The sequence below is a fragment of the Xiphophorus hellerii genome, chromosome 7 (genome assembly GCF_003331165.1).
Source record: "Xiphophorus hellerii strain 12219 chromosome 7, Xiphophorus_hellerii-4.1, whole genome shotgun sequence".
Lineage (NCBI taxonomy): Eukaryota > Metazoa > Chordata > Actinopteri > Cyprinodontiformes > Poeciliidae > Xiphophorus > Xiphophorus hellerii.
Window position 1 is genome coordinate 18,052,536 of NC_045678.1, and position 18,620 is coordinate 18,071,155.

General features: G+C 36.2%; 2 protein-coding genes across 2 annotated transcripts in view; one reads left to right on the forward strand and one right to left on the reverse strand.

Moving 5' to 3' along the window:
• Positions 1-12,245, forward strand: part of stk39 (serine threonine kinase 39) — a 31,489-nt gene extending 19,244 nt beyond the window's left edge. The window contains exons 15-18 of the mRNA XM_032567014.1: positions 5,132-5,184; positions 5,382-5,450; positions 6,604-6,668; positions 10,807-12,245. Coding sequence (XP_032422905.1) covers positions 5,132-5,184; positions 5,382-5,450; positions 6,604-6,668; positions 10,807-10,881 — 262 coding nt within the window. The 3' untranslated portion in view covers positions 10,882-12,245. The remainder of the gene's footprint in view (positions 1-5,131; positions 5,185-5,381; positions 5,451-6,603; positions 6,669-10,806) is intronic.
• A 1,148-nt stretch (positions 12,246-13,393) lies between these two features.
• b3galt1b (UDP-Gal:betaGlcNAc beta 1,3-galactosyltransferase, polypeptide 1b) overlaps positions 13,394-18,620 on the reverse strand; it is a 53,752-nt gene continuing 48,525 nt past the window's right edge. The window contains exon 2 of the mRNA XM_032567017.1: positions 13,394-17,846. Within this exon, the coding sequence (XP_032422908.1) occupies positions 16,625-17,614 (990 nt within the window). The 5' untranslated portion in view covers positions 17,615-17,846 and the 3' untranslated portion in view covers positions 13,394-16,624. The remainder of the gene's footprint in view (positions 17,847-18,620) is intronic.

The following is an 18,620-nucleotide window of genomic DNA, read 5'->3' on the forward strand; positions in this document are numbered from 1 at the left end:
AAAAAGAAGGGCTTTGATGTGTTTGGCTCTCTGTCCTTTACCTCTGTAACGTACAGAAATTTTGCCCAATAGTACTCATATATACATATAGATAATCAACACAACAGGGAGAATCAATGCGAAATGCGTTTAATCTCTTCAGAGTATTTGTCGAGCTATATTAATTTAATATAGCTAGTGTCTGCTATAAATATTTCTGTAATGTGTGCGCAACCACTTATACTGTAAATGGAAATGGGAAAGTCTAATAATATAACATAATTTCCATTATGTGATTGGCAACCTTTTAGGATAATATTCTTCTGTTTTACATTAATAACACCAGAGAAATACACATTTGTCTAGATGAATACTATGTTATGTTACAATAAAAGTCAGCAAAATAAATTAGACCTTTTTGTGTAACTGAAATTGTAAATGCTTAAAAATTTTTCAGTAGATGAGCTACACTGATACACTGAAAGACAGCACAAGAAAAAAAAACTGTGGAGCAAGTATAATCCTTTCTGTGACTGGATCCCACAGGGCTTCCCCATGACAGAAAAAAGGTGGTGATTCATAATTTTGATAAAGTCTGATAATAAAAATTTTATTTGAAGAACATATATTTTCAAAAACTGGATCCCAAACGGTTTTTAAAAAATATCTTGAGGATTTTATAAAAGGATTAAACGCATTAAATGACCGAATTCATGAGATAAGAATAAACATCAAATTGGTTCTCATTCTCAGGCAAGAAAACTTGAAAGCTGATTAGCATGGGGTTATAGTAATGAGATTCCCTCTGAAGCAAATAGTTAGCAATTGGACCAGTCTGATTATTTTTAGTCATGTTTTTTAGAAAAAGTATGGAGAAGTCTAGAAAATAGAACTACTAGCAGTTTAGAGTCTAAATGAATGTATGCACATGCATATGTCGAAATGCGCATATTAATAAATATTAATAAAAGTAAACTGAAGTCTACTTATAATATTCAAAACACGACAGGAGCAACTGAAATAGAGGTGACATCTCCATGTTTCTTTATAAGCCTCTTACAGGAAATCCAGAATCACATAAATGTCAGCTCTTCTGAAACATGGTGCTAATATTGAATTTTGGAGAAACATTGATATTTAGTCTCAGTGAGTTTGTCTGCAGTTGTTTCTGTAAAATTTATATTCATAAACTTTAATCTTCTGCACAGCCATCCCAAGCTGCACACAAATCGACAAGAAATTAATTGCTTTCCAGTTATTTACTTAGAGGATAATTTTATGAGCTCCATTTACCCTTTTACCAGGATAAAGTTGAATCGATAAGATGGAGGAAGAAATCTAAAAAATTAATTTGGGGCTCTGTAAAACTGGGGCAAGACTATTTACAATTTTATGAGAGATGTAGATATTAAATAATAAATCTGTTGATTGTAACTTTAAGAGTGATGAATTGTATGTAGTTCCTTCAAATATTTAAAACATTGGACTGTCTTAAAGATTTGATTAGCTGAACTACTTACTTTTTCTCCTCGTCTTGGGTTTGTCTGTGTGTGTTGCCCTCTTCTCATTGTGCTCAATCTTGTTTGTATAATTAGAACATAAAAATTGCTAGTTTATTGAACAGAATCTCAAAGATCTGATATTTTTCTGGTCAGATAATGCAGTATACCTAGGCACAAGTAGGCGCCCACTAAAATGCAACTCCTCAATTTAAATGAAGAAAACTCAAAGCTAAATGACTTTCACCGCTGTTCAAACATGAGCTCAGAGGGGAGAAAAGAAAGTGGAAATTGCATGTTTATGGAGACTGTTAGCTGTTCGTGTTGCGTTCAGTTTCTCTTCGAAATCAGAAATCCGATCTGGAAATGACATCATTACCTATTTCAGTATGTTTTAGCAGCAACTTGGAATATCAGCGGCATGTACTCAATTTTGTGTAACAAACTATAAGTTGCAATTTCAAACCAGTAATGTATTTTTCTCTATTTGATGCTTTCAAACACTTAAGCAACATGCTCATAAATGGAAATTATACACTTGTACGTGTTCTACCGGTCTAAAGAAATATATACTTGTGTTAAGAATAATGTAATTCCTATATTACTTGTATTACATTTTGCAGTGAGTGAAGCCTCTACAGATAATGGGAAGACTCACATTATTATATTAAAGTTGCTCTGATTTATCCATTCGTGCTGCTTTTCTTGGAAAACACATAGTTTGGAAATGTTGGCAGCTGTTTGGAAACTATAGTCTCCAAAGGTCTGCATTGTCTACCTACAGTGTCACACAGACTGAGAAAAATCAGCCACAAAACTCTAATCAGTGAATCTCTATCAGTTGGTTCATCTGTTTGCATGTGACAGGAAACAGTGCTGGCCTATACAGGTTAACTCTGGGATCATTCTAAGTGGGTTTTTTATTGAAGACAAAGAGGTTTTTTATATTAATGTCATCAATTTTCATTCAGAGGTTATATGCACTTCCTACACACCAGACTAAAATAAAACAGTGTTGGTGGATGAACTGTTGTTTTCCTTTGACTTGTGCAGAATCTATTTTATTTTTTACATCGCTTCTAAATATTTTAAATGTAGGCTGCAGAGTTTCTGAACATTTATCGTAGCAGCTTTGATCACCATGACATGCTGCCTCATCAGCCAGCATCGGACAGTTTCCTGAAAATGAAAGTAGCCACGCTCAGTCATAATAAATTGAAAGTAAATCAGAGCTAAGACTGTTTCTAAAGTCCTGTGTGTAATAAACTCATTAGAGATTTGTCTTCATTTGAGTTATGGTTTAAAGTTCCTCACAAATGTGACATATGGGTTTGTAGAGTGATTTACATAACTGGACTGGAAACCAAATTAATCTTTGGTTTTCAACGATGATTTCAACAAATTTTTGGTTTTCCTGCCTGCCCCATAAAACAGAGGCTCCCAGAACATAAAAACATTTTCTCAGATTCGTACAGCAGTATTACTTGAACTGCACAGAGAAAAGTATAAAATATTTTAGTTTGTTCTTCTATTGGAATATAGTATAAAGGCTTGACATTCTTTTGCAACGTCAGATCACACATGCATCAGTGACGCATGGTTAATGGAGATAATAGGCAATTAGACAGCTGCTACTTTAGTATTTGTATCACTATGTCGAAATTAAATTAATGAGATATGTCCCCTGCTTTACACAGTTTGCTTGTTGACAACAACATCCCATTTTTCCTCTGAAGTTGTGCCTTTATGGTAAATTTAATTATTTCTCTAATGAAGCTTGTTTCTAATCATTGTGCCAGATAGTCTTCCTTTTGCACCTACATTCATTACACCTTTCAGTGTGAAAATTGTCATCAAAAGGTCAGATTGTGATGTTATTGGTAATGACAAAACTTCACAGAATTATCACTCATCTTTATTGTCATCCTCCCAACGGAGTGTTTGAACACCTGTGTGATGTTTTGATTTCAGAGCCCTCCTCTTTGTTATAAATAAGAGAGAAAACTTGTCTCTCTTTTGGAGAGAGATGTTGTTTTCTCTCCCAACATTGAGAGAAAACAAGATTAGCAACCGGAATGTGAATATTGTGGTACACTGAGTAATGACAGAGACATAAAGTCCTCCAAAGGTTTGGAGGCCGAATCAACATAAAAAAGAAAGTTACTTCATTTTTTTTAGGATATCACAAACAATATTTTAACACCGACAAGTATAAGACTGGATAAAAATATATTTACCTACACAACAATGAACTTAATTGTTGTTCAGATATCAACAAGGATGAAATTAGTCTGAGATACATTTTTGTGGTAATCGCTTTCATTACTGCAACAGTGTCTTCAAGGTACAAACTCTTGATTACCTTAATTGGATGGTTTATAGATGCAGTAATGAGGCAGAAATAACCTCTGACATTTTGCTGACAGTTTTGAGCATCTTTTATCTTTTGTTGGTGTTCAAAGGGATGCATGAGTAAACATGGGGACCATTCAGATTCACAGGACATTTTACTATATGGTTATCGCAGCAATTAGTTTGGTCTACAAAACAACAAAAATGATTAAAATAACAAATAACAATAAGGAGTTCCTCAAGTATTCAAACAGGACGCCAACATTTCCAGATCCTGTATAGTCCATAGATTTTGAAAACCAAATACATCAACATAAAATAACTTTCTGTTTTCTTATTAGCTTCACTGACAGTTGTTGCTACAATGTTACATTCTCCACTGTTTTTAATCACTGAAACAATCCAGCATGACTTTCATTGCTCTGAATGTTTGCACAAGACACATAAACATCTATTTTGTTTCTTACTCTTCTCAACTAAAATGTATCTCAAGCACAGTGCACAGCAAAATATTATCTGTACCAGAAAGCAATCTCACAAATCAATAAAATAAATCTACTGATATATTTTCTGCATAAGTTTCTATGCACTGTATAAACTTACTTTGTATATTGTATTACTTAAATGTTCAACAAGTCAGCCGAAAAGTCAGCTGCAGGAGCAGAGGACGATTGGATTTAGATTAATATGGTCAGGTCAATATCTGATCAAAGAATAATGTAACTAGTTTGACTACTTACCTAATGTGGGTAGAAATACACCAGATCATCTCTGAAGATAGGAAAAGTGTCTCCAACAATGCTTTCACACCTGTATTTAGCACTATTAGAACATGATCATCTTGCTCAGGATGAGTTTTAGTGCCAAGTGTGATGGGGTCAGAGAAAACCATTTAACACTTTCTTCTGCTGTCTTATTAAAGAAGGTGGCAAACTGTAGGAACATAGTAATGAACAATAGAAGCAGTTTAGAAATTGTAACCTTGTAAAAGCTTGATATATGTTAATACTGAAAACCAGCCTGTGTTGACTTACTCTGAAGCCTGATTAGTAGGTTTAAGAAGATTTGCCAGACCAACCTGGTTACATTTTTCTGTCTCTGCTCCGAACATAATATGACTGAATCATCTGATTCAAGAATGTGGCTTTGTGTTTCCAAACCCTTTTCTCCTGTAGTTTATAATCCTATTATCTGTGCACCCAGACATGATCTCCTGTTTGTTCCCTAACCTTCAGCTGCCCAGTCATGTTTCATTCCAGGTGGAACCCAGTGGCTCATACTCCCCCTGTCTTCCCTTTCAGGAACTCCAAAAAGGAGCTAAATGACATTCGGTTTGAGTTCACCCCTGGGCGAGGTAAGAGCTCAGTCTAAATTAATTTTTCTAAATTGCACTTTTCTTTGTAATAATATTCTCCCTCTCTCCTTATCGATACATGTATGTAATAGGCAATATCATTGTGCTGTGGGCAGCATCTAATTTTGTGTGTAACACAATTACCTGCTATGTGGAATGATGCAAGCCAAATATTTGTCATGTTATTCCCTCACAAGACACTGCTGATGGCGTCTCCCAGGAGCTTTATTCAGCTGGTCTGGTCAATGGGCTCGATGTCTTAATTGGTAATGTCACACCTCTTTGTCTTCATTGAATTGTGTTGTCTGCAGTTCGTGAAGCCAGTCCACTGTGAAACATCTGTAAAAACTATTTCTGTTATAATAAGCATTATTAACAAAGAGACTAAAACAATTAAAGGGAGTAATATTTTAAAAATTTCCTTTCCACAATTTTCTTTTTTCCACATAAGTTCATGTAGCTTCACCATGATAAAGTATTGATTTAAACGTTATCTTGAGCAATACAGTCTGTCACAGCACTGAAACCCTGTAAGTCAGACTTCACTTCTCTCATACCAGCAAGATGTTTTCCTCAAAAAAAATTTTTGAAGGTAATGCTACACATATCAAGATTGGGAATGAAGTTAAAATGCTCAGATGAAATTTGTAGTTAAATTTATAGTTAAATCTCCCTTTTATTTTCCTCAGACAGTGAAAAAACAAGATGCTAAAAGAAAATATTTTCTTACCTGTTTAACTTGCTCATAAACAACTAACTATGCTCATAAACAATAATTGTGATCACCTTGATAATCTGGTAGTTGACTCTGCTTGAGCTATTGATATTAGTTGTGAGAAAAACGGTGTTGTCTTTCTCCGTTTGCTTTGGATTATTGCTCTTTCTCAAATTTGAGTTTCCAAATGTGTCCAATGGAGGGGCTGCTTTTGATTGGCGAGGAGAAATATGTCCTCCTTAACTGCAGTTACTTTCACAAACTCTCCCACATTTCATAGTGCAAGAAATGCACTATGTCTGTGCAAGCACTTTTTTACAATCTTTGTAAAAAAGTGCTTTTCCATTCAACATATTTCAGTTAAAATGTCTTCGTAATGTCTATTCATATATATTACAATAATCTAATATGGATACTTTTGGATATATTATGGACATATTGTGTCTTGCTGTTGTAGAGGGTATGACTCAAATGGCTCCATTTACTTCTGAAAAGTCCATAAAATACTCTACTAAAAACCAACAGAATGGCAGATTATGTTTTATTTAGCCTTTATGCTTTTAAAGTTTTTAGGTCTTCTGTTTCAAAATGTGATATTTGCCCTTTAAACTTCTGAGAATCAGAAAGGATTGGTGATTATATTAACATTTGACTCTCCATGTGTTTTCATTTGGACAGTGATATTCTCTCTTTCCTTGTTACAGTTGCTGCTAACCTTCAAAAGATTGTAGATGACCCAATTACCTATAAAGTGTTGACCTTTAAGCTGGTGAGTTTCCAGATGACTGATGGCTGATGACAGCCTTAGTGGGTGTTGTCATGCCTGACAGTGTCCTCCTGTTAACAGCCTGTTGATGCATGGTGTGATGACGGATTCAATTGCTGGAGTTACTGCTGTCTAGCAAAACAAATGACTTCAGGGTGAACCAGCATCTGTTGCTTGGGTTTTTCTGTTCACGACACAGAGGAAAATATTTTATTTGTCAAAATCTTTCAAAAATGTTTTACTTCTCCTGTATGCACTGCTTTACGTTGCTCTGTCACATAAAATCTAATAATTGAAGTTTGTGATTGTAAAGTGACAACATTTGAAAAAAGTTTAACTTTTGCAGCTATTTGAACCTGTTTATTAACCAGTGAAGCCAAGATTATAGCAGATATTGGAACATCATCCTCACAAATGCAACTAATGTGTAGATAGATTCATAATTAGCAGTAACTTGGTTTACTATGTCTGCGCTCATAAACCTGTCACTGTGTTGTGGTAAAGACCCTAGCATAAATTACTATCTTTTGTTTTGTCAACAAACACAATGCTGAACCAGCTCAAGTCACATAATCCAATTCAATATTGATTTTTTTTCCTGATACAGTGTAGTACTTGACTCATAAATCTCTCACAGTAAACAACATTATCTACACTTCTTTGCACAATGAGAATAAACCTGTCCTTTGTTGCATTTTGAACAACCCAAAACATAACATTGTGTGCTGTTGAATGAAGTTGTGTGCTTTCCTCAAAAAAGATATCCAAGTGAATTTACTGCAGGAGAAACGCAAGATCTAGGGAATACCAGTGATATTTTATTTCGCTGTGTTTCTTCTGGTTAAATCTTTGTGGACACTAGTAGGAGGTCTGTGTTTGAGATTTTCACAGGCTGACTAGATTGTTTCATGCTTTTGTTAAAGTAAGAACCTTTTATGAAGAAAACTGATTTAACAAGTAATACGTTTTTTGTTGATTAGACTATTTATGTTACAGGTCAAAGCATATTACAGTCTAAATTTTTAACCATGTTTTCCAAGTTTCCCCTGTTATATTTTCCAGAGCATATTTTATTTACTAAGGCTGCATCACTGTGGATACTGATAAATCCCTGCTCAACTCTTCTATTGTAAGCTAGGAGTTACGAGGGCAATACCATAAAAGCCAGGGAGTGACAATAATTACACACCCAAGGGAAACAGTTCATAACACTTTATGTACATAATTTATAGAGTGGGTGTCTCTGTGACAGCTTTATGGTTGAAGTGACCAAGAGATCCAGTGGTCTCTAAGCTCAAAACTGACCTCTTCTGACATCACTGCCTCAATGTTGCCTAGACAATCAGAGGTCTCAGACCCCTGCGGTGGTCAGGTGAATCTCTCTGAAATGTGACTGGTTGAAACAATTATATAGTCTCAACTTTTCTTTAGGGAACCTAAATGAAAACCAAATTTTCATTTTGATTTACAGAGAAATCAAAATGAGGATTAAATGGGCTATTGGCAGTAGACACATATAAATGGTAATGACACCAACGCAAATGGCTAATGGAAAAAAAAAAAAAAAGTTAGTGTCTACCTGGAATGAGCTGTGTTGTTTAAGGAGGAAGCTCATTTTGTTTTTTTTTGGTCATGATCCATATGCCATGACTAACGGTGAAGGTTATGGTGTAACATTCACCACCATAACCTTCACCATCCTTAAGGGGATGAGATAAAGTGTCTTGTTCTTCAGTGATGGTAGGATGGGCTGGGAAATGGATACTTGGACACATGGGCCAATATCTGCAGTAATAAAGACGATCTTGTGGTCTGTAGGGGTGAAGAACAAGCTGAACCAAAAAAGTGAAGCTCTTCATTTTACCATTTTATCCACTTTTATAGATGCCCTACATAAATTCTACTAGATACACATTAGCATATTTTACCATTTTTATAAAGGACTACAAAGTCTCAGTAAAGAACCACAAAAGTTGAATGTTGAAAGTCTTGGGGCCTAGTAGACATGAAATCTACTGGCCTCTAGTCATTAGATCTCTTTTAAATGAGCTAACTGATGAGGAAATAATCCAGTTTGAGCATGGACAAATTATAGTTTTCTTTTCTAGTTGGAGAGCTTCTTGGACTCCAGAAGATATTCTGTCTGGCAGATAGTTAATTGCTTTTCAAAATTAATTATTGCAGCTTGCATAGAGGTGTAATTTTTGTGAGGGTGGCACTCTCAAGAGAAAACAAATTAATAGGCACATTTTACACCCTGTATTTCCCTGCTTCAAATGATAAACACATCATTTCAAACTATGTCATATTAATTGTTTTATACCACCATAAAGAACGCTCTTTTATTATTAGACAGTTACATGCCTTTAATGGATCATGTTGACTTTGATATATGCTTTCAAATAACTTGTTAGCTGTGCAGAGTCAGAGGAATGACAAAAGCTTTGTTGTTTTGTAGCATGTTTGACATTTCTGGTTCTTACAACTACAATGATATTGTAGAGGATTGACCTTTGCTTACAGCTCTGGGTTTAACATCTTCACCTCACACAGTTTGACTCTGTAGTTTAAAAAAACACAGATAGACAAGAAAGACATTATCACTAAAAGTGAGCAGTGCAAAAATGGTTAGTTGCTTAACTCCTGTAAGTTGTCAAGGTTTCCAGACAAAATACTTCCACTGTAAACCAGCACTGCTGTGTCTAATGTCTGGTTTTAGTATGGATAATATGTCACTCTTGTCTTGAAGTCTTGTTTTGGCTTTACCCAGAGTGCTATAATGCTAGAAATCAAAACACATTGCGAACAGTTTCACCACACATTCATTTATTGTTTTCGGGTTGCAGAGGTCCTGGGTACACAAGGGAAATCCACACATCTTTCTTCCCAGCATCTGTAATATTATTCTGGTTGATCCCAAGGAATTCTCAGAACACAATAGCTGTATAGTCAGCTTGGCTACTTCTGGGTATTTTCCTTGGTCTTCTTTTAGATGGACATGCTTAGAAAAGCTCCAAGAAGAGGCACCTAAGAGGCAGACCAGTCCCAAACCCCTCACTTGATTTTTTTATAAACCAGAGAAAGAAGCTATTCCTCCTGGACAATGGAGTTCCTGCACTCAATTTCTAAGGATTAGTCCAGCCTCCCAAAGGTGGAAGCTCATTTCATCTGCTTCTATCCAGGATCTTGTTCTTGTAGTAGACCGGTAAATTGAGAACTTTTTCTTCATGTATTCCTGTGGACAAGATCCTAGTGTGTGTATGCATTTATTCATCCGTCCAACAATCACTCACGGCAAAGACCGATCCATGACCTCGAGGATAAAGCCCAGCCTTTACTATTTGAGAAGTATGCCCTGAGATCTAGAGAAGCTAAAGGTCAAGGCATAAAGATGCCTGTAGAACCACATCATCTGCACAATGAAGAGACCCTGAGGCTTCCAAACAGGACATCCCTGTCTTCATGACCAAGCTTTCAGATTCCATCCAGGAACACCATCAATAGGATTGTGAAAAGGGACAGAATCTAATCTGTGAACACAGCTCTTGCTTTGGTCATTCAAAGACCAAATGAACTTTAATAGCAACTCTGGCTCTAAGCTCTGATGAGTCTTACCACGAAGTCCGTCAAGAGACACGGCCATATAAGCCTTCTCCAGATAACCAGTTGTTTCCAAGAGAAATATAAAAAATTGTAGACAGCAGTTCTCTTTTTTCTTGTCCTGGTACTTGAAAGGAAAATGCTTTCATTCCTGGCACTTCACACAAAGATTGAAACAGCCTCAGGGCATGCTGAAGGCCATTGCTTGAAGATGCACACATAACCAGAACTTTAGGTGTCCAAACCAGACCCTTCTCTCTACGACTGCGCCTTGAGATCCCACTGACACTGACACTCCAAATTCCCACAAAAGGCTTGAGGACCAGATAGTTTCAAGCAAAATAAAGAAAATTATTCTACAGTTACTCTTGAAAGTGCTCACATGCCTCTTAGTGTTTACATTTACGCAACTAGGTCACTGTAGCTGTGTATGGTAATATATCTTTATACGAGCAATTGGTCTAATTTTTTAAATGATTTTAAGTTGTATTATTTGCTTGTTGATGCTTCACATATTTTTCTTTTTGTCCTCTCTTTCCAGGCTTCAGGATGTGATGACACAGAGATCCCAGATGAGGTGAAGTTGATCGGCTTTGCTCAGTTAAGTGTTAGCTGATGTTCTCTTCATCTTTGAAGCAGATGAGGCAGGGAAGACAGTTCAGGGCAGACAGACTGAGGAACACACCCCAACCACCACCACTTTCTGCTATATCTTTCTCAACTCCCTCCCAGAAAAGCCCTTCTCCGTCTTCCGTCCTTAACTCTTTTTGACATTCCCAAAGCTCTGTCGTCGCTTTACCACCGCCTCTGTAGCGTCGACTTCCCTGCTCGCTGTCCGTCGACATTCCAGCACCCAGCGCACAGTACAGTACCAGGATACAGCCCAGGAACCAAAAGATGTACTCAGGTGGTGAAAGAAGGTGATAAATATGTAGCTTTGAATGTTTTATTTATTTTCTCACCTCCTTTCTTTAATTTACACTGCATTACAGTTATTTACAGCAAAAATCAAATTATTTATTGAAATAAGAAGATATTTTAAATTTTATTTTTCTGTCACATTGTTTTGTTCCCACTGTGAAAATAGATGTCCTCCCACACTTAATGATTTATGAAAACTCCTTGGGGTTCGTGTCAGAATGTAAGAATTATGTAAACATGTAGATATAAGCACATTTTTATAATAACATGGTGAATGTTTTAAAATAAAACGCCCTGAATGAATTGTTTTATGTGTTCAGACCTGTTTAACTAAAAATGGAAGCGTTTGGTTGAGTGCGCCAAAATAAATGAGACCTGGATGTTACTGTGTACACTTTGCTGCTCTCAACTGTGTTAACGCTTCAGAAAATGCTTGAGGTGCCTTGTTCATTTTTCCGTGCCTAAGAAAGTTGTCGGTGAGTGAGACGACACTGAGAGCAGAACTTGCTGATTGTCACTTCATTAACGCATTCCCTGCAATGAATCAGTTCACATGTGCAGTCTTAGCCCAAAGAGGGAAAATGAAATGCACTTTTGAGTTAGGATGCACAGCCAACAAACTGACTCTTAATTTATGTGCTTTCAGACAAATAAAACCCGGTGGAACCTGCAGTTGTATACTCTTGCTCCAATTGGTGTCTATCAGATGCCACAATTCAACACTGGGTTTTATGTTTTTGTTTTGTTTGAATAAGTAAAGTAGCTACCTAATTGTACTGTATGACATCAAAAAATGGAAAAAACAGCGTCTAAAGAGCCATTTGTTTGTCCAAACAAATCCAGTAGCACTAAATCATTTTAGGTATAAAAGTGTTAAATAATAACTCCTCAAAAAGCTTTTACTTTTTGAAGTAAATTATTGTTTTTTTTATGTACACTGTGCATCATTTCAGCATATTATCCATTTCCCTTCTCTGTAATCAGCTAATGATGATTACAGATGTCAAATGTCAAATTTCTGATGAGAAGCAACAAATAAAGAATATTTAAGAAACATGTGATTTCTTGATTTCATTGCTACAAATTTGCCATCATCAAAGGAAACTTTGATTGTTATATTGGTAATGCTATCAATCTCTAACATCCAGGATTACAGGTAAGTTTTTAAATGAGATTATTGAGTTTTGGCCATAAATGACTGCTTTACAAATATTCTAAACATTAAAAACACACAGTTGGTATTTACATGGCATAATGATTGGACACACAAATCTTGTTTTGGATCAGTAACATAGATCGTTTATAACATCCTTCATTAATTCCTGACTTTAACCCTGCTGATTTTTTTTTAAAAATGAGATCCACCAAATCTGCAAAGAATAGAGGTCAAATAATCACTATTTGTTATGCCAGCAGCTTCAGTGGGCTTTCTTTACAATTCTTTGTGATGCTGCAGATTTCTCTGATGGCTGTGCAGTTTTTTTCTGCTACACTTTTTCCTTTCACTAAGTTTACTATTCAAGGTTACATCAGTCTATGAACAACATTTTTTCTTTAACAGCTGCCTTTGTAACTCTCCTAGTGTAGGGTGTCTGCGAGAGATTGTTGGACAACTATCAAGTCAGCCTTTCTTTAGTATTGCATAGCTCTAACATTAAGGCATGCAATATGATTGGTCTATTGTAATACTGCAATTTTTTCAAAGAAACCACATTTTTATTTTTCATTAGCTAGACAAGCCATTATCCTTAAAATTAACAGAAATTAACTTGAAATGTATCATTGTGTGACGATATACGAGTTTTGCTTTTTGGATTTAATTACAGAAATAAATTAACATTTTGATCATGTTGTAATTTATGGAAATTTACTTATTAAATAAGTCACTGAATAATTGTATTATTGTATCAAATAGTTATCTATGACTTATTGTTTTACTGGGGTACAAATATAACAAGATACAGAGACTATTTTCTCTTTGACATGCTTCAAAATGGGAAAGAAATGAACACAAGCAGAAATGTGTTTTTCCTCAAAATTGCTCCAAGAATTTATCAACTTACTCAATCTATTTTCAAAGCAGTAATGAAAAAGTCTAATAATACTGGAAGTGGGAATAAACAAGGCTGGACGAGAAACAACAATGTGTTGTACAGGCACTACGATGAGTAGAAGGGTAAAGACTGGAGGGGGAAAAAACTCACTGATAGGGAAACAGTGCAGACATTTTAGTGAGATATTATATGGAAGAATATGGGCACATTTTGAAGCTGTTTACATATCTTGTGTTGCAAATAAATGTAGAGGGCACTATAAAAGTAGGGCTTTATTAGACACTGAGTTTCTAGTTGGAAGTGTATAAAATCCATCATTACACAATTAAACTGTTGCTTAAGCAGCTGATGAGAATAACACATTTAATACAGTCCTGGACTACTTTGATAGGAGAAACAGAGACGAGGAGCATTGCTACAGAAGAAGCTAAAGGAAGAAGTGAAATAAATATGCTAGATAGAGACCAAATTAAAGCCTATCACAGTGAAAATAGGCAGTACAACACAGTCACAGGGTTTGTATTAAATATGCAAAATATTTTAAATAAGTTATGTTTGGCAACAACTTAAGAATAAAAAAACACAGTCCTTGGGAGCCTGTGGCCCCTGTATATCTGTGTAACAGAGAAACTGGAAGAAGACAAGCAAGTGAAAGTACTGATTTAATTGTAATTATTCAAGTATTTCTTTTTTTTGTATAAAAACATACAATATATAACAACAATCCCCTTATGGGATAAAAGCTTTCACAGTAAATGTCACATTAGCTTATAAGACTACAAAACCTCAGTGAAAATAAAAAGGAAAAGAATAATTGGCCACCGGAGCCACATTTTCTCTGAGAGAGCTAGATTTTCCCATGTTGTTTATACAGTGACAGTGATTCTGCAGCCACTGATATGCCAGATACATATTACAATACATCCAGTCTGTAATGATCCCAGCTCGACATAACAAGAGTCTTGCACGGCACGATGCAGTGCTTTTCTTGGTGCACGTAGCAGCTGATGAGCTGAAACAGCTGCTGATATACAACACACATAACCAAGAGCAGCAGCTACAGTAATGAGAGGCTGGTAGCCGAGACACATAATTACTCTTACTCTGGCATTGAAATGCCAAAGTAAGAAAACAAGAAAATGTGTCTACTATCCAAAACATACACGCTGCTTATTTTGGAAGAAAAAAGGCAATGTGATGATGATTGTATGTAAACAAAAACATCAGGCGTATTCATCATGAAAAAGTTGCAACTTTCCACACTCTTAATATAAACTCTGTTGTGTTAGACTATCATTTCACCCTACTTGAATTTTGACACTAATAATAGACTGTATTTTTATATTTAACCTCATTAAAAAGATGGAGAAAGGGAGTAAAGAGCATGAGAGCACATGTCAGAAGCATGGTCATCAGGGTTGCACTTGCAATCTCATGCTTCCGAAGGTCTCCTAAACTATACTTTTTTAGAGATCATTATTTAGACCTCTAATATACAAGTAATGCAATATATATTTATTTTCTTCACATTCTTTTGGATTGCACTCTAGGAGGGTCAGCAGCTGGGGAGCCAGGAGAGATTGTTGCTCAAGGACACTTGCAGTAAAGGGGAGAATAGGTTTAAAATGCATGGGAAATGTCTGAATGTCTGCACTGTCTCTACAGGGCAAGCCACAGCAGTTAGTGCTTTCTTCAGATTGGCATATGTCTTACAAAGTAGCAAACACCTACTAGTAACAACCCAGCATTTAAAGAGCTATTTTAGGACTTCTGAAGTGGGGCTCTGTCAAAACATTATACACAGTTAATGTGAGGACATTTATACAGTACTGACCAAAAGTTTGGACACACTTTCTCATTGAATTCAATGAGAAGGTGTGTCCAAACTTTTGGTCTGTACTATATATATAGCAATTATCTTTTATGTAACTAAATCTACTAAATCTAATATTTGTTAAGTACATGTAAGAAAAGGTTAAAAGAAAAAAGAAATGTTGCCACTTAAACTATGCCAAAAGGCACTAGATAAGTTTAAAAATAAACCTCAATACAACAAAAACAGATCCTTGTCTAATTTTAAAGGTAACTTTAAAATTGCAAAGTTTGGGAGCTACCACTTTACAAACCCAGATTTCCGTAGGATACGGTAGAACAGCACTTTGAGCAAGCTAGTGGTGTGAAAAAGGCTGTGGTTGACCTCAACTTAAAGTGCACTGTAGTAACCAAGATGAGTTGTAACGTGTGTATTACTCTCTCTGGTTGTTTTCTTTATAGCTTTTGCTGTCACACCTATTTATAAAAGTCTTTTCTGCAAAGTGAGGCTTATCTGTTTATTAATTTTCCAAAACCATAATTATGCCTAATTTATTAGCAATATGTTCATAAATACTGATATGGCAGAATATAACACCCTATGTTTTACTTTCATTGTACGTTGGAAAATTCCAAGCTTACAATGACTTGATGCCAAACGGAGTAAGTACAGACAAAAAAAGAAAAGAGGAAAAGACAGAATCCAAGGAACTCCACATAAAAGAGGTGCTGGAGCAGACAGAAACTTGTTGATATTAAGATCAGCGATTTCTTTTTTTATGCCAGTCCTAGGCTGTAACCGAAATGCTCCAGACACCAGATACAAACTGTGGAATCAACAGTATCAATTGCTCCCATTAAACTTTATAGTACAAAGATTACAAAGCTTCCATCATCTGCTAAAATTATATATTTAAAAACAGCTAACAGTGCTATTTAGATGCTTAAAACTAGTCTGGAAATCCTCCAAGATTGTGCAATTGTTCAAAAATGGCACCATGTTCAAAAATCTTTAGGTCTCTCTAGAGTAGGGGTCTTTAACTACAGTCCTCGAGGGACCATTTTTAGACATGTCTGCTTCAACACATCTGAGTCTAATAAATGAGGTCATTAGCAAGACTCTGGAGAACTTGACTGCATACTGTGGAGGTAAGTCAGCAATTTCAGGTGCGTTAGACAATTGTGATATTGTTTTCACTGGAGTGGTATAAGACATTCTGCTTTTATCCTACTTTAGACTATAGGTTTCAGCCTCTGGAAGAAACCAAACTAGATTTATACTTAATGAACATGCTTAAGAGTTGTGTTCTCCAGGAAAGATATTAAAAGCTTTAACAGAACCCAACTTTAAAACTCCTTAACAACTGCTTTAAGAGTGAGTGACTATACAAACTGCTAATGCTAATGCTAATTAATCCATGTGTCATAAAACATGGATTTGCAGAAGCAACTGCAGGTTCTTACATGATTAAATGTGACAATTTGTAATAAGATATAAAGGCCAAAGTAAATGAGGTTGGTAAGGGGTCAGCTGAATAAATTGGAGTTGTTCTTTGTTGATCCTCATGTCTCCTAACATCTGAGGTGCTTCTTGCTGTACATATCATTCCAGATGCGATGCATCTCCTCCGGGGGTATCTGATGGACTGTGATGACACGCCTGTACCTGCAAAGACTGTAAGCCATTTTCCAGTGGTTGAACCCACTGTTCTGATAAGGGTGGATCCCTAGTTTACGCAAACACATCCCCACATACACGTCCTCCAGGTGCAACAGTCTGGTGTGCAGCGAAGTCTTGTAGATTAGCTCGGCTACATCTGCGGAGAACACATAGCCAGTGCCTGAGCAAAACGGCGGGTATTTGTTTTCAGGGTATAGGTCTCTGGGCATGTACCACTTGCTGCGCATATCTCTGATAGGACCACCGTTTATCACATAGCCTGTGAAGTATCTCCTTCTGGGCTTGGTACTGGGCTTTAGAAGCTTGTAAATAAGATTGTCCATGTTGACAAAGATGTCACTGTCTGTCTTCATGACATATTGAGCCTTTGGGCAGAATGTCGCTACCCAGCGCATGCCCATTAGAGTCTTGAGGGTGAGATTGTGATATGAATCAATAAAGTTCTCCACTACAATATCATGGAAGATCTGACTCTCCTGCTCCACCATCTGGTTGAGCACGTCGTCTGTGTTCCTCCCCAGAAGAAAGATGGTGAGAATGTGGATGTCGCTATAAGTGCCCTCATCGCCCCAGGTCTCTCGGATGGCCTGCCGTGCGTCAAACTCCTTGTGTGTGGTGCTGATGAGGATAACCAGGAAGGGCGTGATGCTTTCACACTTCTTCGGCTCATTTATTACAAATTCGAAGGCATGTGGGTTGAGGGGGCGCGTGCGGATGTTGGTGAATGTGATGTTTTTGGGAGGAGGTTTCACAATCCTTCGTTTAGGCATAGCCATGTGACCAACATATGTGGACGTCGGCCGCGAAATGCTCAAGTACCACAATGCGCTGGCCCAGCAAACCACTGTCAGGATGTATAAACATGATACTTTCGAAGGCATTATGCTAGTCTTAGGTGTATTTTGATGAGCTGGCTCTTATAAGGTTTTCCTTCCATTAGTGAGGTTTCACCCAGTGAGGCAGCATTAAGCTGCTCAAGCATGTGTTTTGACATCAATTGTCAATAATGGATTGCTTTAGAGAGAAGAGATGCTTTTTGCAATTCAATGTGAAGCACTTTAAAACTGAATGAATGTCCAGATCTTGGTGAAAGCATGGCATCTCCATTTACATCTGAAAAAGAAGAGACAGAAACATCAATATAAAATATATATGTGTGGTTTTAAAAATGTACATATATATTAATTATTCATAAGCTTTTATTTTAAATGCATTAATCTTTGTAGAGGATTAATGCACTGGAAGTAGCACTGAGTGCTACATTAAAAAATCCCAATAAATTAGCCCAAGAAGTCAAAATGATCTACATAAATCTTGTTTAAAATTATTATTTTTTAATCTTTGGAATAAATTTAGCCAGGGGATGAAAGAAAATTTTTCAAAGGAAATCAACATATAAGCACAGTAGACCAAAGTTTTGGATAAAACTACACATCACATACTGACATGTACATATGGTGGGATTCATGTTGAAAATCTAAAGGGTATATAAACATGTAGGTCATATCCTCAGGCTTTGATGTTTTCTGTGGATTTTTTGTCTTTTACCTAGAGGAGATCACATGCACTTCTCAGGGGAATAGCTATAAATTTCAATGCATTTTTCTTCAAAGGCTGGAGGAATACAGAGACCAATCTGACCAGACACATAAAGGCATAATGTGATAATTTGAATTCCATTTACCTGCAGTATGTTGTCATACACAAACCTATCAGACTGAGAAAAAAAAACCAAAGAAAAAAAAAACACTAATGTAATTAGTTACATTAGGGTAACTAATTACCCTAATGTAATTAGGATAATTAGTTAATATAAAGTATGAATTAGCATATTTTTTATGTTGTCTCTGAAACGACAGATGTTTGTTATGTCTGTACCACACAGGT